The sequence below is a fragment of the Neodiprion pinetum genome, chromosome 3 (assembly GCF_021155775.2).
Source record: "Neodiprion pinetum isolate iyNeoPine1 chromosome 3, iyNeoPine1.2, whole genome shotgun sequence".
NCBI classification, from domain to species: Eukaryota; Metazoa; Arthropoda; class Insecta; order Hymenoptera; family Diprionidae; genus Neodiprion; species Neodiprion pinetum.
The window spans coordinates 34,153,648-34,174,407 of record NC_060234.1 but is presented as its reverse complement, the minus strand read 5'-3'; the positions used below and the strand labels follow the sequence as shown (position 1 = coordinate 34,174,407).

The 20,760-nt window shown below is 42.0% G+C and overlaps 1 protein-coding gene across 1 annotated transcript; it reads left to right on the top strand.

The window, feature by feature from the left end:
• Nucleotides 1-2,832: 2,832 nt before the first annotated feature.
• On the top strand, nucleotides 2,833-20,749 carry LOC124214301 (glucose dehydrogenase [FAD, quinone]). Its single transcript, XM_046616551.1, has 7 exons — nucleotides 2,833-3,014; nucleotides 11,377-11,546; nucleotides 12,605-12,848; nucleotides 15,283-15,541; nucleotides 16,179-16,439; nucleotides 17,092-17,322; nucleotides 19,387-20,749. Exons 2-7 carry the CDS (start codon nucleotides 11,377-11,379, stop codon nucleotides 20,025-20,027), a joined length of 1,806 nt encoding a protein of 601 aa, XP_046472507.1. The 5' UTR covers nucleotides 2,833-3,014; the 3' UTR covers nucleotides 20,028-20,749.
• The last annotated feature ends 11 nt before the right edge of the window (nucleotides 20,750-20,760 follow it).

Below are 20,760 nucleotides of genomic sequence, written 5' to 3'. Positions count from 1 at the left end.
CAACTTGAGTTCCAGGACAAGCGCTCCGTAGTTTCTATGCTCCAGGTCCGCTACCTGGTGAAACTCGACTTCCAGGACAAGCGCTTCGTAGTTCCTGCGCTCCAGGTTCGTTACCTGGTGAAACTCGACTTCAGGGACAAGCGCTCCGTAGTTTCTACGCTCCAGGTCCGCTACCTGGTGTAACTTGAGTTCCAGGACAAACGCTCCGTAGTTTCTAGGCTCCAGGTCCGCTACCTGGTGAAACTCGACTTCCAGGACAAGCGCTTCGTAGTTCCTGCGCTCCAGGTTCGTTACCTGGTGAAACTCGACTTCAGGGACAAGCGCTCCGTAGTTTCTACGCTCCAGGTCCGCTACCTGGTGCAACTTGAGTTCCAGGACAAGCGCTCCGTAGTTTCTATGCTCCAGGTCCGCTACCTGGTGAAACTCGACTTCAGGGACAAGCGCTCCGTAGTTCTGGCTGTCCAGGTCTTTGATCTGGTGACTTTGGACCTTCAGAACTAATTTGCCGTAGTTTTGGCTGTCCAGGTTCTTGACCCGGTGACTTTTGACCAAGCGCTGCGTAGTTTCTGCGCTCCAGGTCCGCTTCGTGGTGAAAATGGACTTCCCGAACAAGCGCTCCGTAGTTCTGGCTGTCCAGGTCCTTGACCCAGTGACTTTTTGCTTTCAGGACCAAGTTTCAAGTGTACAAGTTTGATTATTGAAAACGTCATGTCTTGTACTATCAAACCAATATGCATGCTTCAGATAACATTTTGAATCGGAAAAAAAACCGAACGACCAGGATCAACAAATTGCAACTGGTGAGTAGTTGGCATAGTATACATAGGAATACATGACAATAACGTCGTTCAATTAGAGCTAAAATTGCTGTGCGTCGTGTTTCAAATCTGTTAGCACTTAGCTGATTGTTCCGTGGTATTTTTTGACGAAATTTACTGTCATAAAATCACAATACGTTATACTTACATGCATGTGTAAATGTGGTTTGTAAAATTATATAGGAAAAATCTTACGGGCAGATTCGGTTTGCGTCACATGTACAAAGGCAGTGTTCATTCTGTATACTGTGAAGCAAGTACCAGACTTTTTTGGGGAGTCCATCGTGCCCCAGTCTCCCCTACAACTATGTCATATGGTAAAACACGACAACGAGTAAGCGAGCTTACACGCACAAAAACCAGTGTTATACTAGGCATCCGACTCCGAGTGAGCTTCAGCGAGCGAGGGTTGTAAAGCTAGTTGGTTACGAAATTTCGCCAAACAGCGAACAGCCCAGACTTCCGTGAAGTTTTCTCCGTCTCTTGACCCACGCCGCGTGCACCAAATCGTTTGATATCGCTCGGAACACGCTTTTTACACGCCTCAAGTACCGACACCTTGGTCACTCGCCGTTACGCATCGCTAACTTTCAGCACGTGCTGAAATAGGTGATAGACGAAGCTCAAAGAAGCAACAAAGTTACGCAGGAGTCGCCACTTAACGGTACGTACAGAACTACGTACTCGAAGTTCACGCAAGTTCAAATCGTGAATCAAACGCCAGACGACTGACGACACTTGAAATACGTTCGTTTATTTGAGCGAGAATTGGACATCCATTGGAAATACAAAATAACGTACCGTAAGACATTGCAGGATAGGAGATGGAACCATCTTAACGAAACGTTACAGTGGGTTGAATTGCGCGTGCGTAATTGTATGGTGGATTTGTTGTACGGAAATTCAATTCTCCTCTTCGTATAAAGGTATGTTATTTATGCATGTACATGTGTGTTCAGCGAGTGAAAATATCGTGGCAATTAGTGTATAACGCACACGTTGTGTACCTACCACCTTGCATAATTTTCATATTCAGAATGAATTAAAATCCTTTCTCTGTTTAAAATTAAAAATTATATCCCACGTCTCAAGAAGTTACGATAACAGTACGTGAAACGTATTATACGTACATCCTGTATTATACCCAACGAGCCACAGAAATAGGCCAAAATTAAACCGCGCTCTTCATATTATTTCACAGTAGTTTTAAAATTCTATACTCCCGAAGAATCCGTGCCCAACAGATGTGGACGTCGTCGGATCTTGATCTGATTATTTAAAAAATCAGATTTTGGTATAAAAGAATGGAGAAAAAATACTATTTTGTAATCATTCGACGTTGGCTCTGCCGCACTTCTTTTATAGACGGCATTGTCTACGGTGTGAATTAAGCAGACAAGTTATAAAAAAATAGCGAAACAAACTTAACAAGAATGAGAATCTCAAACTCTGGCTACTCGATTATTGTACTTGTCGATTGATTCGAACTCTATGATAACAAAACCACTGACCTGAGAAATACGAAATCTCGTTCACGCGACTTGGACTCGCTATAGTCACAAAAACCAAGACATTTAATTATTTTTATTTTTTATATAATTTATTTTAATTACGATAAAAAATTCTTTACCGCCTATTGAGAAACCGGATTTTCCGCACCGTCCTGGAAGCTTGGAGGTGATCCCCCGAAGCAATGACTTCTAAAAGGTCAAGTCACGAAGCAGTCACGGTTTCATCGGACCGACTGCTTTAATACGTCGATCAGATTATTGTAAAAACTGAAAAGTAACATTGATTATCAAAACAAACGGGTCTAAACTATTCGCCTCGACACCGTATCCCACATACCTGGTTCTGGATTTACATCCGCATGCAGAAATTCGAGGGCCAAATTTTGCAGCTCGATGGTCCGTAAAGACCAGCGTGTGGCGAATCCGAGATGAAAACTAACCAGGTGAAGTCGTAGTGGTGGAAGCGGTGACGGGACGCTCCTGGATATTACATAGCCGATGGAGAGTGGTTGCGGTGCAGTTCGTTGTTGATCGTCGGTTGCGACGCCGGCTGGTTCTGCTCCCCCGCATTTGGGAAATCATTCGAAGGGGTCTCCGATCTTCTTCGATAATCTTCTCTCACGAGTTTATTCCAACGTCGGCCGTTCATCTCCGCGGGCGAAAACTTTTCGAATCAACGTACACGGTAAGTGGCGTCATTCTTTGGGTCATTTTTCACAGTCGGTTGACGGTTGTTTGTCTGACATTTGTCCATTTGAGAATCCATTCACCTGCATGACAATCAATCACTTTGAACGGTTACGCTGTTACCGATTCTCTCTCTCCTGTAGTAATTTTTTAACTTTATTATTCAGTGTAACTGATTCATACGTCGCACGCTGACTACGGTTATAATTTTTCATGCATCGTCACATTCGCGGGTTCAATGTCTTCATCCTCCACGCGGCATGTCGAGATCGAGATTATTGCCTGAGTTGCGACTCGACTTCTGTGGATCACAACCGGAGATTCTTAAATGGGTTTTTTGCGTCTCTCGTCGTTCAAGTGGCTGCTAAAACTTTCGTTACAAATGTCATACTCGTTAAAGCATCGTTTTTAAGTGTGTTTTTAACATTTTCGAACATTACATATTCGGTCAAACATCGATAGAAGAATTCGTTTCGTAATTCGATTTCAAACTCGTCTTCGATCTTACTCGGTACATGCCTATAACGTACGAATTTGATCGATGCAAGGATAACGTCGAGATAGAAGAAAAGTGAAAGGACGCCGCAACTGTAATATCTGTCCACCGGCAAACCAAAATAATTAGGGCCCAAAAGTATTTGACTATCTGTACATAGACGTGGATCGTACGAGAGGATAATTTGCATGGCTGCGCGAAAACTAGATTATACGATACTTAGAGTCAGTTCTGGTGACATTGTCATTATCTTATACAGCGACAGCGAATTGCTGACCCTGGAATCATGTTTGATATATTTCCCATGACAAATGCCCCATCATAATTTTTGACGGGATTATTTAAAGTCAAACGGATCTCATTTCGGAATACTCATTTCTCTCGTATGAAATATTTGTGAAATGAAGAGTATTAATTTCGTAGCATACATATACGGCTAAAGATTGCGGACTTCTCGTAGTCTTTTTAATCCAAATCATCTTAGGTAGAGGCGGACTAACAAACGCGATTCATCTCGTCCATTCCAAAGTCAATTAGTGGTCGATTAGCATATTAGATGGATCTATTTTATGGGTCACGGTGTGCTATCGAGGCAGTAGATCAGCAAGCGGTAATGCCGACTCAAAAAATAAATTAATGCAATTTGTTAACCGAGGCCCGAGCGGAGCGATGTCTGCAAACTTTAGAAGCGTATAGTTGTTTCACAGGACCAGTGCACCTTATTGAGGTATATAACCGGTCCAGTCAGTATCTTCGAGAAGTGGCCTGCCATTCGAAGTCTCTTCGTTCTCTTTACAATCGTCATGAATTCTTTATTGCCAAAGTCACCGGAAAAAAACAAAGTTGTGATGGGGAGTAGATATCTTCGAGTCACCGCAAGTCGTAACGCCATGTCAAAAGGTGTGAGGCAACGTGTAATTGGAAACCATATTAACGCCTGCCAATCCGTGTCACTTTGCTTGTTTCCGTTCCGAGCTCAGGTTGCCAATGTTACCGCCAGACCCGGAATCGTGATCGCTAACTACAGGTTAACACGAGACCCGGAATTCTGCAATTTTCGAATTCATGCTCCGAGGTAGGGACTCGAATCGCCAAGGAGCAAAAAGTACTCGCGACCTTGCGGAAGAGCTTGGTGTAGGTATAGCAATTCAAAAGCTGATTCGTGACCGCGATTTATTCAGCTCTGTAATGAATCCCTAGATGTAAACTGGCCACGCAGAGTGACTAGCCATATTGTCTAGAATCTTGTACCGGGGGATCTGCCTCCATAATCATGGGGCATCCTTTCCTTGACATATACGAATAGGTAACGTGATTGTGCCAATCCTTTTACATTCACTCCTTGGATCACACTCGAGATTCCAATTTAAACTCTCACTCCGCGTATGCATCTACGCACGTTGGTGCGTCTATAAATGGTGTAATACTGCAATGTTTTCGCTAGTACACACGTGGAACGGATCATATCGTAAAGGGGATGTGTTAGGATCTTCTCACTGCATAGAATTAAATTAAGCAGCACGAGTGGATCGAATTATTGGTGAAAGTATAATACAGGAGACTAAAAATTGAAAAGATTTTTACTCCCGTCACATTAGTGTAAACATTAACGACTCATTCGCAATAGTATTCTGACTTAACTCTGGCGCACTTGACAATAGACTGGCTACCGTTTGGAAACGTGGGAACGCGAACCTCCACAGCAATCTACTGTCGGAGTTTAATGTCTACGCACGTATACCGTCCCTGCAATGATAATCACATGATGAATGAGATAGTAAGGCTGCGTGTGATGTGCTCATAATTAACTTTTGATGTTATAACCGCTTTATACGAATAATTTGCACACCTCCGTAAGAATTAGACGCTGCATGACAAGAATGTCCCACACGTCCCTATTCAAAGTTTGCTAAACCTCGAGATGTTAGTGTGTTACTTGCACGAGAGGCCAAAATCGTGGCCATGACAGAAATTCGCCGTGAGCAGAAGATATACCTATAAACGCAGAGACTATTCGCACTGTACCGAGCTCTTCAGAATCACTAGTCCAGGCCATGGAATGGAAATTAAATGCTCAAATCTATCTTATTCCGATGAATTTTGCATCGTATATCTAGGTTTGAGCCTCTGTGCGACTTCTGATTGTTATAGCTTATCTGCAGACTGAGCATCCAGACTGCAAGTAAGCGGCTCATTGCCTCTATAATCATCTCTCTCTGAACCATAGGTCGAAACTCAATTCAACCCAAGCGCTCCAGCAGATGTAGCTTCCTGACAATAATTTGATAATCCCCGAACAACGGCGACGAGCAAGTAGTCCCTCACTGGTAGATATTTGGAGACCAACTACCTGATCTCTATCGTATACTGCTGACACGAGTCCAGACGAACTCGTAACAACGCTGTAATTCCTACAGCTTGGAATGACAGTGCAAATGAAATTTTGAACTTTGACTTTTGTGATCTACCGAAAGATCGGGCCGATTATTCGAGCTCTCGTGATTAAAGACAGCCACATTAGAGTTACGGAGTAATAAAGGAAGACGAAATAAGCACCAAATTAATTAGAGAGGTCACACACTTGACGGGAAAAAAATAACGCACACATACATGCTACTCTACCACGAACTCGTGTCTGATACCTGAGACTTTTAATCGAGAAAGTTGTTTCAAAGTGCCCCAGTATCCTAGTTCTTGTATAAAATCGTCCGAGCACCGTACGCGATTGGTCCAGGATCACTTACACGTTCACATGCCAAAGACTTCTCGGTACCAAAGTTAGCCACTCGTTCGCCAATCCATGCGATAGGTACCAAATCTGCCTGCTATGTTTATTGCGAAATTATTACGTGATACCCACACAGTCATGGAGGCTGAACAGTTGATCGATTGCTCGAGGCTGCATGCCCGACCTGTTCCACGGGTCTATCGGTAAAATCCATTTGCGTACTCCAGACTTGCGAGTAGCGGATCCGAAGTCAAGGTTACGCCACACTTTCGAGTAATTGAAGCGACGATACCCGGTAAAGAAATCGCTGCGAATTAATCATCGACGGTCGTCAGCGTTTCGTATCAATTCTATGCCAATATTGCGGAAACTCGAACTGTTTGAAGAATTTATCATGAGTCGAGAGTGTGTGATGCATTGCGCAACTTTTCGATTTAAATCATTGATCGATCCACGATATTGCCAATATTTGTACGCCAAGACCGTGAAGCGTGATAACTGACCCTGCTTCTTCCTCTTACGAGAGTCGTATGAATTTATAACGTTTTCTCTCGTAAGCAGAATCGCATGACAGTGTTTATTTATGAAAAGAAATAGTACCTGTCAACCACCGTGGTTAATGGTTCTTGACCCGTCCCGTTTAGAATATAGTCAGGTTAGGTTGGATATCAGACTCAAAAGTCGCGCCTCGATTCAAGCTAGAGATAATTAACTACTCTACGTCAACGAAATTCGCTTTCGAAACAATTCAGCCCCTAAGTTAAGGTACAAGTCGGTGAACCAATAAGATTTAACACGTCACTAGCAGGTGACGGTTATTGGGTATTATAGTGGCCTAAGAGCATAGCCACAATTTTATTGCACGCTTAAAAGAGACAAAATATTCAGGGAACCGGTGAAAGTAAACGCCTATTAATTTCATACATCATATGTGAAATAAAATTTCCTGTCTCTATAATCTTGAGCAATAACCATGTCACCGTTACACACGGAGGTGATAATTTTACCTCGGAATAGCAGAAATTTACCTGTAGAAGATAATCTCTTTCACTTTTGGAAAAGTGTGATCCACAGCCAAATTTGATTCAGCGATTTTGTCCCGATAACTCGATTTTTCATCGATGCAGAAATCTGATCGAACGTGTTAGCGAACGCGGAATAATAACGGATTCATCGAATACAGACGCTGTTGCCAATCGAAGTAGAAACATACAGTGAGAATCGGATTATTATAGGTACCGGTGCACGTTTCACCGAACGAGTTTTCTTACGCTCCAAATAATTTCTCGTTCTGCATTACCTGGATTCACCAGCCGTTGTTTCGGTGATTCGTGGAAATCGCAGCTTTTCACGCATTGCGATTCTTTCCTTTCTATTGTTAAGTAAAATAAAGAAATCAGTGTTTTTCGACAAATTTTTCGAGGTTTCCTCGCATTTTTACGCGAATCGAATGCTACTAGATGACTTGCCGTTGATAAATTCGACCGATTAATTCACAACCTGATCTAGACGTTTGGCAATCATATATATCATTTGTATAACAGTCACTGGATTCGGACGGTGAACCGGCGTAGAAGTAAATGCAATAAATAATAAATGAATTAAACATAAGCTCACATGTTGGGCTGTGCAATACAGTTCCTTATATGCACGTGTATATTTATTTAACATATTGGTATCATGGATTACGCACGTGGACTAGATGGATGCCCGCGATATAATATAAATGTACGCGGAAACGTAAAGATACTTCGCACACATCCATAAACTCCCTGACAAAGCACAATCCATCGACTTGCAGGGTGTAGGAAAGTAGCCGTTGAGAATCGTAACAGATTTCGTAACTGGGCTGAATCGTGTTTCCAACGGTTATTGTGCGTGCGGGTGAACAATTTAAAAAATTAACAATGTACATCATCAGCGATCACGTGATATTCGGTTCTTCAGAGCTTTCGCGCACAATATAATACACGCATATTTCTCTTTATCAATTCGCGACAGGCAATCCAATCCAGTCTCGCTCCTTTTGCCTTCTGCAGGCAGACGCCATGAATAATCCATGCATGCTACTGCGGATGTGCGTTATTTCAGAGGCACTCAACAACAACTTTACAGCCCTGGGAAAATTTTCATACGATACGGAGTCGAAGAGGGAAAAGTGCAAGTGGTAAAAGCCAGAATATGAAGTCAGTCACGAACATGCCCAGCGTTTTTTATTCAGCATATACCTAGAATGGTGCCAAGTCTTTGATTAGTTAGATCTGACGTCGACGTTAGTTGAATCGGTCGTAACGAACTAATTGCGAATTTGCTTCTTTACGCTCGATGACAGATAACTGTGATCTTGATACACAGTGCCACATGAATCAGTGGCTCATTTTAAGAGGGAACCTCCGCTCGGTATCCGCGTCCTCATTTCCTACCGCGGTGTAATAATTATAATACGCGTAGACTAACACTTTTATAATTGCCATGATTCTCCGCACAATAATACCGCGATCTCGTTGCGTGTGCCGATACCCATTCGGTTATATTTTTCATCATTCTTTCTTTTCGTATCGCGGATGGAGTGACGAAGTCCACCGGGAGGGAGACTGGAATCGGGACAATTCATATGGTTACAAAAGCTGCAACAACAATGACTGCAGTCCGGGACCTGAGTTTCGACACCGTATCCGGTAGATCACCGCAATTCGTGACAACCTTAGGCATTTCCAATATTCTGCAACTTCCGATCCCTGTCCCGCTTAGACGCGTCGGGTTGCGTCAGGAGCGGAAAAGCTTGACCCGCCGTGCAACGTCGGCTATTATACAATTCGAATACTCGAGAATTCGCCTATAGAAGGCTGTTGCCTCGATGAGATCGGTCACGAGATGCGCGTGATCGGAATTTCCGCACAGTCGAACGAACCCTGGGGTTCTTGCGACGAACGGTGAAACAGCCGAGCCGAAGCTTCGTCGTGTCGTTACACCTGGTGCGATGGGCGTAATCTGAAGGAATTACAAGAGGCAATACCGTAATACCGTTACGTTCACTGACCGCCAAGACGGGGCCTCGGCGAAACGTTGCGAAAGTCACGCATTTTTATGGTTTTTAATTACATGCACGTTTCACCGGGTGTGTATAATATGCCGGAGTTCCAATCCTTCGGCTAGGATGAACGAGGCTCAAGCCGATCAACGGACCTCCGGCTTCGGGCCAAAAGTCAATCTTAACAAGATAAACACAGCGCGAAGAGTCTCCTAGTGTGTAACGGATAGCGGTATAATATTACCCAGGCGAAAGCGGTATTTACGACTACTGGGGAACAAACGAGGTTGACTTTGATCATCCTTCGCATCTGACGGATATGAAACACTCGTGTTTGCACTTCCATGAAACACACCTGTCAACACCAATTTTGAGTCTGGGTTCTGGATGTCAATTTTTGATTTCTTCTGTCTAACTGACCGATGAAAAAATATTTTTATTAGAAAAAGTTTGCTTTCGTGGAAACGAGAACGATATTTTAGATTTTAAGAAAAATTACCTATTTTCTCAAATATTTATTGTAAATAACAATTAAATAAAATTAGTTTCGCATTCAAATCACTTTTATTCAAAAACAACGAGCCATAATAAACCACAAGTGTAAAAGAATCGATAGACAAAGTTTAAAAATGAATATTTTGCGTGCTTCTTCGATTTTCGTATGGACACGCTTTCGTCATACTAACCCTGATAACGTTAATCACGGTGAAGTCTATCACATGTTGGTGAAAACTTTTTTCTTATTCTTCCGAATGAGCACCTCAACCAAAAACTTCAAGACTTATTTATCAAGGTAAAAACGACAAAAACAAACTTTACAAGCAATAAATAAAGGTTTTGGTTAATATTAGATGTATAGAATCGAAACTTATTCATCCCAGTAGAAACTCGAAATTTTTTTTCTATTTCTGTGTTGACCTGTGTTATTAGCTACCGACGCGACGTTGGGTTCAGCGTTTGGAACTTGAGAACGCTTCGCAATATTTTTACAGGCTTTGAAGTAGTGAAAAATTATTCGACATTAATACTGTACCGGCTCATTTCTCTCGGGATTTCGATCCTTCGTCTACCGCATAAAATTCCTCTGATATCGCAATTAATCTAGAATATTTTAAACGTTTTACAGCTTTTTGTAATGACATGTGAAAGTTTTACGGTTCAAACCAACAGATGCTCGATCTTTTTTAGAATAATAAATAGGCACAATTTGTTGACGGCACGTTTAACATCAGCCTAAAGCTATAAAACTGTTAATACTGCCAGTGAACATTTCTGAAAAATTCGGTAGGATTCGGACCTTGGATACATTCTTTACTTTCATTCAAATCGGTTCGTTATTTCGTACGTACGTAATCTTTCTTATAAAATAAAACCTAGTCTGCTTCAAGATATCGTAAGAACTTATCTCAAATAATAGCGTTACATTATGTTATGTCTTAAATCGATTTTTGTCGGTGCCAATCATTGTTTCCGTATTACAGCAAAGCTGATTTTTAACAACGGTAGTGAGTGCGTCTAATTGAATTATACAAAGAAAAAAAATTCTCTCCAGGAGTTGAAAAAAAATATATGTTTTCCAACGTAGGTGCTGATGACTTGTGAAAATCGAAAGTTTGTACAAGTGAAATTAGCCACAACTATTGCAATTCTTGTTATTTAAGTGCCCCGTGTAGCCGTTATACCCTACGACTCGATTTTCCCCTTCGCTGACTACCAAACTATCCTTACTTGAAAAACAGCGCTACATCTACACGTCATGAAAAACCCGATTCATGGAACCAATCTCTTGAATTTCAGCTCTCGATACCTGACAAACAAAATTCTCCCGAATATACGCGTTCAAATCTGACAGAGAAGAATTTAATGCCCTGCCCAAGCAGAGGTGAAACACAAAAATAAAAATCATCTTGCAACAGAGAACTAGTAACCTCTCGAATAATATACGAAATCATAGCCCATTGTGTTCCTTACATATTGCGCCGTGAAAGTGGAACTTCAAGTATAATCACTGCCGTAAATTTCGAACAATACTTGGTGACCTTGTCGTCCAAGTTCCGCTATTAAACTATCTGGTGGCATAATTCTTCGCAAATTCCGTGTTTCAGATGAGCTGCAATTGCCCTTTGACGGCGTCATCGGGGCCAACGTTGGCTTCAACCTGCGGTGGCCCGTCCTTCATGCTCTTCATGGGTCTCCTCGAGGTTTTTCTGCGGAGCCAGTGCGACCTCGAGGATCCTTGCAACCGGCCGCAATCTCGAGATTACGTCGACACAAGGTGAGGGAAGGTCGCCAGCTGCGTAACGTTACGCGTTGTCTTATCGAGGATCGAAGATGGGGACCAATCGGAGCACGGGAATCGATCATGAATGGAAAACCGTTGCGCGAGCATTCGTAACTTGACGTATCAGATCTATCGTGCTCGGTCAAATGAGGCTTGGCGAAAATAGTAAAACTTCAAGTCAATTGCAGGGATTGAATTTTGCCTCTGCAAAAATATAACTGTTTCAATTTCTTCGATATTTTTGTCGATTATCCCAACCTCTCCTGCACCGACGGATAAATCGTGCTTCAGACGCCAATTTCAAGCTATTCGTAATTAGATTTTGGTGACAAAGCAAGATTCTATCGATAAATACTACTTTAGCCGTTTGTTTTATCGTCCACATTAACCAGACATGGAATAGAAGAAAAAATGGAAACGTGCCAAATTCTATGTAATGAATTAAATGGAAGTTACAACTTGAGTATCAAAAAGTGCCAAATTCTATGTGATGAATTGAATGAAAGTTATAACTTCAGTATGAAAAATTCGCGAATACTGAATTTAACATACGCGTTGCGTCGTGTCATTGACCGTTTTGTACACTGCCTCGATACAACGTGAAAACTCAGATCATGCATCACGTTACGGAGTTTATTGATTAGAAATAGTTCTATATCCACTCGCGATGATTATCGCGTCTCGTGTCGCTAAAAAGGCACTGATCATAACAATTATCAAAGTATCTGGATACCTAACGTTCAACATAACTTTTTTTTTTTCTTCTTCTCCGTTGAACGGAGTCAAATTGATCGCGACCGGACTTTTGTGCCCGTAACCCAGATTTCCTAGTGCTACATAAGGCGTATACATGTAATAATCGCTCATCTGTCAAAGTGACAAATGACAATAATCGACGAAATAGGGATCATTCCGCGTCGTGCAAGTTGCGAAACAATTTAGCAACCGCTTTGCAGTTGTACTTTTTTCATTCGTGCCTCGCCTTCCGCAGTCAGCGAGGCGCTCGGCATTAGGTATGAAAATTTTTCTCACACTCTCATTCTCTATTTCAGATACGATTTCATCGTTATAGGAGGTGGCAGTGCGGGGGCGACAATCGCCGCCCGATTGTCGGAGGAAAATAGGTTTTCGGTGTTGCTGTTGGAGGCGGGTTTGGACGAACCGACGGGCACTCAGATTCCATCGTTTTTCTTCAATTTCATAGGAAGCGATATAGACTGGAGATACACGACGGAGAGCGAGGACGAAGCTTGTCTAAATAAAGATGACAAAAAGTGCTACTGGCCCAGAGGAAAGGTGGGTTACTTGCACGGACAGTCGACACGCCGAAAGCGAAAGCGATGAATAAACACAAAGGTCCTCGTCTATTCATTCACCCACTCACATGTTTCATCTCCGAAAGTCAACTCGGAACGTGAGGGGACTACGCGTGCATACCTATATTCGTATACCTCTGTATATTTATACAAGTAAAACGGACGTGCATGGAGCTGGAGTCTACATGGATATATATTTCACGCCGTGACCCTTCGCCTCCATGACCGTCCTTCAAATCGGTACATTTCTACTTTTACAAATGCGATAGTCACCACGTGCTTACTTATCGCCGATGACATTGGCACCCACGAACCGCCGAATTACACCTCGATGGAATATCGTTATTTTTCAATAATACTTGTGTTTTTTTTTTCTTACGTCCGTCAACACCTGAGGTGGCAAAAGCATTTTCAGTTGTTCGATTTTTCATACTTTATAGAATGCAGTGATAGACGATTTGGTACGTCAAAACGGATCGATCAGATTCAATTCATGTACCTTTACCGAAAGTCGATCGTGTTTTTTTTTTTTTTGTCCAATCAATTGAGTTTTTAAATAAAAACTTGCCACGGTCAAATAACTTGTACATTATGTACAAACTAGTAGTCTAACTCCGGGATATGCCAGTTTATAGTATAGTTTAGGTAATGTGTCAATTGCGAAGAACGCATTCACGGTATCGCGTCGCAAGTTTGGGGTTTATGACCGCTCAATATAAACGCAACCGGAGGTACTATCGCGCTGTGGAAAAAGTGAGAAGTAAAAATTTCCATAATTTCAAGACTTCGTGCACGATCTCAAACTACTGTTAATAGTAAAAAATATCAACGCTATAATATTTTTATTTACCCCTTCTTCTTTTGTAATGTAAAGGACAAGCACGGACAGTATAAATATTTTTCGATTCTTGACGTGATATCCGATTTTAAATTATTCAACCTGAGGCGTACTTGGTTAACACTTTAACGCATGTCTCATATGTTAGTGTTCGTTTCTGAATAATAAAAATGAGAAGTTCATAACGGGTGGAATGAATTTTTGGTTTTAAGCCAGATTTATTGATGAAAACAATTGAAGTAAAAAATTTTGGCGTGGTATAAAATTCGAAGCACTTGTAACGACTCGTTTTAAAAACAAATTTGACAATGTGATGCACAAACTTTTGCTGCAATCCTCGTACAAAGTAATAATCACGAGTACTGGAAAATCGTTTGTTTCCGAATGAATCACAATAACTTGGAACCTTGGTTCTCGTACGAATTGCCTCATACTTTGCGAAATATGTAATGGGGTAAGGTTTATGACCAGCGAACGGGCCCTTGAATCTCACAATCGGTGTAATGATCAGCGATAGCTGAAACAAGAAAACGTAAAAGTTACAATGCAAGGTATACATAGTATCCACGAGCCGTGATTGGTACGGTAATTCCAAGTACGTAACAAGCGATGAAACGTCCATCAAACACTTTGCGACTCGTTCAAAGACTCCAACTGAGAATTGGGATTGACCTTTTCGTTTGAGATCCGTTATTCGTGGATATGTCAAGAGAGATGAATGCATGTAATGATGATTCACCGACATGCGTTGACGTCTAGGTAAACCTGTGACGCACATAAATATTCAAAAATTATTAAACCCTGGTTTATATCTGGGAGTTGTACAATATGGCTTATAATTGAAAAGATAAGTCGCCTTAGAACACAATAAGCTCTATAAGGGCGTTGCATTTGTGCTTGTTCTATTTTTATCACTTCTCTTCCCTTTTCCCTGCATTATTTAAATGAGTCACGCAATTAAATTAAATTAAAATAACAATTAATAATAAAATAACAAAAAAACAATTAAAATAAGTGAAATCGTGGCAAATCGCAAATTTTTAGGCTCAAACTGGTATTCATCTGGAGATACGTATCACGTCCGTGTGAAAAAAAAAGAACCGTAAACTGCGCAAAAATTTTCTTACATAAACTGGTAAAGGAAACATTAATTTAAAATTTATCTTGTGAATATCCGACTCTTGGGCTATTATTATATCGATTACAATCTTTCTGTCTCGTTATATCACATCACTGTGAAAAATGAAAAGAACCAACTAAATATTATAATTAATGGTTAGCTTATACCATCTTCAGAATGAAGAATATAATCGGTGGAAGATGAAATTTATCAGCCGAATTACATGTATAATTACGCTATCCCAATTTTAAGACACATTAACCGCAAAGAAACGAAATGGATTCCAAGATATATTTATAGTCGGCATAGGATGTTAGACGAATTTTCTCTTTAACGAGAAAAAGAGAAGGTACCGCACCTGCTTATCTTATCTTTATTTATTGTTAGTTATCTTCGGGGAAGGTGCTCTGATCTCAACCCTGCAGCTTCGGTAATACGTGGACGTTAACTTTTCAGGTCCTAGGAGGCACCAGCGTGATGAACGGTATGATGTACATGCGGGGATCCCGTAAGGACTTCGACGACTGGGCCAGCCTTGGCAATCCTGGATGGTCCTACCAGGAAGTCCTTCCATATTTCATGCGGAGTGAGGATAATCAACAGATCGACGTGATGGACTCCGGCTACCACGCTACTGGAGGACCTTTGACTATCACCCAATTCCCCTACCATCCACCCCTCAGCAAGGCCATCATGGAGGCCGGAAAGGAACTTGGTACTTTGTGCCTACTCATTTGCGTTAATCGAAGCGTTTAAAATCGGAACGTGAACCTGAGTCTTAAACATCCGCAATTTTGGAAGCGCACTTTTCGTGATTGACTCATCGCCTCACTAAATTTCTTTGGAGTGAAAACTGTGCAACTCGCATGATCGAGTGAATATTCACCATTTAAGAGTGAACTTCTCCGCTTCAAACGTTTTGAATGTGAATAAAATCACTCTAAACTTTACACGATTGGAGTTGCGTAGTGTTCACTTTCGCTGAGTAACTTTTCGCTACATCGGAGTGAATTCTCATTCCAAGACATTAACCGAGCGATTGTCCACCTCTTTTCTCGTAGCCAAATTCAATTCGCATATCCTTTACATTTTTGTGCAACAACCACGACGGTAATTACATTCCCTTAACCTACTTCGTAGATTTAAACATTTCATTGGCGACCTTCTACTATTCCCTTTCGTTTCTTATCCGTAACGGAAACGCGCACTCTGGTTAAAAATTATACGTTATTGTAACCAGTTCAAAACTCGCTCGAATCGTTACTTGGTCTGAACGCTGCCAACTCGCATTTTTTCTTGCTATACCAATAATTGCTTCACTTAAATGTTTACGCTGAATTTTTTCCTACCAGGGTACCCGGTGCTCGATCTGAACGGACGCTCCCACACCGGGTTCACAATTGCTCAAACCACTTCGCGTAATGGCTCGAGGCTGTCAACGGCACGCGCCTTCCTGAGGCCGGCACGGAACCGCCGCAACCTCCACATAATGCTCAACTCAACGGCGACGAGGGTTCTCCTGGACAGCAACAAGCGGGCCATCGGCGTGGAATTTTTCTTCGATGGAAAACTCCACCAGGTTATGGCCAACAAAGAGGTCATCGTCAGCGGAGGTGCGTATTCGATTTTGCCAAAAACACGTCGGTGTAATTGATTTTTTCTCAGTCAAATCGCCACAGAACTAATTATCGGTTATCCATTAGTTGTACATTTATTACCATTCCCCAATTACTGCCAACAAGTTTTTGCTACTTTTAGTATCATAGTAACAGTATCGTGATACGACTACTCGTAGAGATCGTACGTAACGCGCCCATGCAGTGCTGCGGAGTTGAGAATTACTTCAGCGAAAAGTATGAGAGTGAACCTATATGTCTGTATCAATAACGTTGAAAGCAGTTTCATATTTCCGTTTGATGGGCACTCCGAAGAGCGTTGGTTAAAATAAAATTTAACGGCTGTAGTTTGAAATTCCAAGACTTACATTGCAGCATCGTAGGTTCATGGTATACCGACCGTGTAAGAAATGGTCACACAGATTACGAATACTCTTCTTCGTCGAAGGGAAGAACCTGCAGAAATGCTAATTTCATCGCTTCGACTACCGTTTCACTAACGCAGACTCGTTTCTTTAAAATCCATTCGCTTACACAGCTGTAAACATGAAACAGCCCTTACGTTAAACCCGGTGGCGTTGAAATCTGCGCGTGGCAATTCGTCGTTTCATTTATGGCTGATCATGTAATTCCAAATGGCTCATTTCAGGCGCCGTAAACTCACCCCAAATCTTGCTGAACAGTGGAATCGGTCCCAGTGAAGAATTGCAGGCGGTCGATGTCCCCGTTCTTCATAACTTACCAGGCGTGGGGAAAAACCTTCACAATCACGTCGCTTTTGGAGTGGGATTCACCATCAATGACACGGACACGACGCCGTTGAACTGGGCCACTGCAATGGAGTATCTCCTCTTCAGGGATGGCCTCATGTCAGGCACCGGTAAGTTCTAGCCTCGTGAAATTTTTTACGGTAGGGTCGTGATGAAGCAAAGTGGAAAAGTTAGTTATCCTTCCCTGAAAACCGAATTTCTGCGACTTCGAAAACACAGTTATATTTATCTTCCTATAAACCGAAAATGACAATTAACCGATTGTCACAGAATCCGATTCGGTAAGCCAATATTTCAGTAGACTTTAACGTGCAATAATATTTCAATCGAATTCGATTCCATAAATACCACACCAAAACCTCTCGAGTCCATTTCACTCGTGTCGTCAGAAGCGCAAGCAAATTGATTGTGAAAGTCTTTCCTTAAATTTATTTGCAAATATCAAAAGGCATCATATTCAACGTTCACCTTGAGTCGATGTACAAATCCCGGATATTTATTATGCTGAATGTGATATTCTATACTTTCGATCAACCTCAATAGCAATAACCAGAGTTATAAACAATGTATATGGTTCTTCTCCCCCGTAGAACTTTTGATCAGATTATCAGTACATTGCGCGATCTTTACGATTCATCCGTTATAACGTCTCAAGCAATTTTCCACGATCGTGTAACCGAGTCGTGAGCCGTTCCCCTATCCTTTCGATCCAGCCTTTGTTTGTAGGCCTAGTCGTTCCAGCATCGAGATGAAATTCCGCCACCAGTGAAAGCGAATTGCACAATGATCTGGTTCACGGCCCGAGCTGTATACTCGGTGATGTAATTTTTTTCTAATGCAATATTCCCCACGGAACTTCCAACTCTGCTGGCATTAATCTCCGCGCCAAAAGGAACCAGCAGGAATCCCCTGAGTCAGACTCGACGCGCCCCTGAATTAGGACTGGAACCTCATGACGTATTTTCCCACGGGGCAACACTAGGCGTGTGCTTATTGCTCAAGCCTGCGATACGACAGATGTAAATTTGTAATTAACGTACTACTACGCCGCCTGCGGGTTACATGCTCAGGATTATCTTGATTCGATGTTTATATTCTCTGCAGCCTGTAGCCTAAGACCCTTCAGAGCTGTCGACTTCGTATTTACTCCCTTCTGCAAACGATTTCATTTCGCGTGATAGAGATTAACTCCATTCGCCTTCATCTACCATGCAGACTTCCATGATACTGCAAATTTGATCACCAATATTTTTCTGTTTCAATGATTCATTGCGAGTAATTTTTTTTTCGGTCGGTATGTCTTTGCAGTATTTCTTTCATTATCCTGCTCGTGAAGAAGTCTCGCAATTGTTTATCCGACATCCAGAATAATATATTCATACGTTGGGCGAACGCCAACAGTTATCGTAAGAGGTTTCAGACACTCTTGCCGATACTTCAAAACCACTCAATCGAGTGATTTATCGATGCAAATATTCACAGGCAGACGGTTCGAACAAAAAATTGATATTTTTATAACTTATCCATTTCGCAAATCTGCATATAAGTATGTGATAGAATCTCTAAGTGGTATGTATCCGGCTTGACTTATCGTTTTCTTATTCAAATCACACCCGAAACGTAACGCCTTTTCGATTTTGCATAATTTTGCCATAAAGAATTGTGCAACGAGATTCAAAAAACGAAGCACATAACTTATGATCCCGAGATTTCTTTCCCGATATGCCTTTTAGGAAATCGTCGAAGAACTTCCGAAACAATTCGCGAATATCAATACAAGTATGAATAAATAAAGATATTCCCAGTCTACTTTACAGTTACATCTCGTCGTCGGTGATAAATCAACAAGTTAGTCACATATATTTAATGGCAAATATACAGTTTCGCCTATAACGACTTGATTGGAATCCACGCGATTCTCTGTCGCAACTGATTCTCATGCCATGAACTTTCAGGCACTAATCCATTATCCTCGCGGTATAATATCTACTCTGTTTGCCAGACGAGCTTTCGCTCGAATCGACTCAGAGCACAAACAGACCGACATCGCTCATCCAATCGCACAATATGCCGAAGATACGGTTCGCCTCAAAGACCAGGACCAATGCCGTACTTCGACAACAATAAAGTAGTACAAAACAAGACGCAGTTTAATTTGAAATTTCCAATTTCAGGCATATCGGAAGCGACTGCAATGATCAACACGAAGTATGCAAATCCTCGAGACGATCATCCTGACATCCAGCTGATATTCGGAGGATACCTCGCGGATTGCGCGGAGACAGGAATGGTCGGAGAAAAGAAGGGAGCCAATCGTAGCATCTACATAATCCCCACGCTGTTGCACCCGAAGAGCCGTGGGTACCTTCGACTGAGGAGCAGCGACCCTCTCGACAAGCCGATGATCTATCCGAAGTACCTTACAGTCCCAGAGGACGTAGCGCGCCTCGTCGAAGGCATCAAGTTCGCCGTGAGACTGGCGGAAACCGATGCCCTGAAAAGGTACGGCTTTCAGCTCGACAAAACGCCGGTGAAGAACTGCGAGCACTTGAAGTTCGGGTGTGACGCCTACTGGGAATGCGCTGTTAAGCATGACACTGCGCCGGAAAATCATCAGGCTGGATCGTGCAAGATGGGACCAGCCAACGATCCGATGGCAGTCGTCGACAACGAGCTCAGGGTGCGAGGCATCAGGAATCTGAGGGTGGCCGACACGAGCATCATGCCAAGAGTGACGTCAGGAAATACCAACGCCCCGGCTATCATGATCGCCGAGAAAGCTGCCGACATGATAAAGAGGACGTGGATCGGGTGAATCCAAAGAGAGTAACGAACGCCAAGGAAGAGTAAAATAAAAGTAAATTATTCGAAAATACGGGGATGAGACGAAGCGTCGTTTTTGCTGGTACCGAATCCCCCGACATAATCGTGACTTGTCGCTGTAGGAAAAACTTCGGTGCAAATCACTCTCTTATCTCCTAGAGTACGTCCTTCTACCTCCTCTCGACAGCGTGTCTGTTTCCCTCGTGTTTTCCGCAATGGGCGCAATGTTGAAAGAATTTACTTTAGAACGCAAGGAGGTAATTCCTTATTCCTTAGAAGAAACTCAGTGACAATGAACGATTTTCAGGACCGTGCCTACATGTGTACTTCGTTCAGCATTTAGAAGGTACAGGCGACCTTCTAAACGCTGGAACATTATCCTCGTTGTTAACCAAAAGACGAAAAAATCAGTAGCTTCGGAAGAGTTTTATTTTTACCAGTAATGTACCGTACAACCTAATCGCATACCTGTAGCATTCTTAATACTAACTTAATTCTTGTACAAATCTACGCAGGAAATGATGAAGAAAAAACAGATGTCAATCAAACTTAGCATAATACCAGTTACTATACTATATTAATAATAACATTATCCCTTTACGCATTATTGTTATACTTTAGTATGATACAGTATTTACATTTAGCCGTAAGATTTATAACGGTCGTATCGTATCGAGCGTCTAGTTGAAATAAAGTAAAGCAAAGTACAGTGAATATCACGACAC

What these genes read in the sequence shown, in the direction of transcription:
- LOC124214301 (XM_046616551.1), top strand. Translation starts at nt 11,377, where the DNA reads ATGAGCTGCAATTGCCCTTTGACGGCGTCATCGGGGCCAACGTTGGCT. An exon ending in GCTACTGGCCCAGAGGAAAG is followed by an intron (nt 12,849 to 15,282) that starts GTGGGTTACTTG and finishes TTAACTTTTCAG; the next exon opens with GTCCTAGGAGGCACCAGCGT. An exon ending in AGAGGTCATCGTCAGCGGAG is followed by an intron (nt 16,440 to 17,091) that starts GTGCGTATTCGA and finishes GGCTCATTTCAG; the next exon opens with GCGCCGTAAACTCACCCCAA.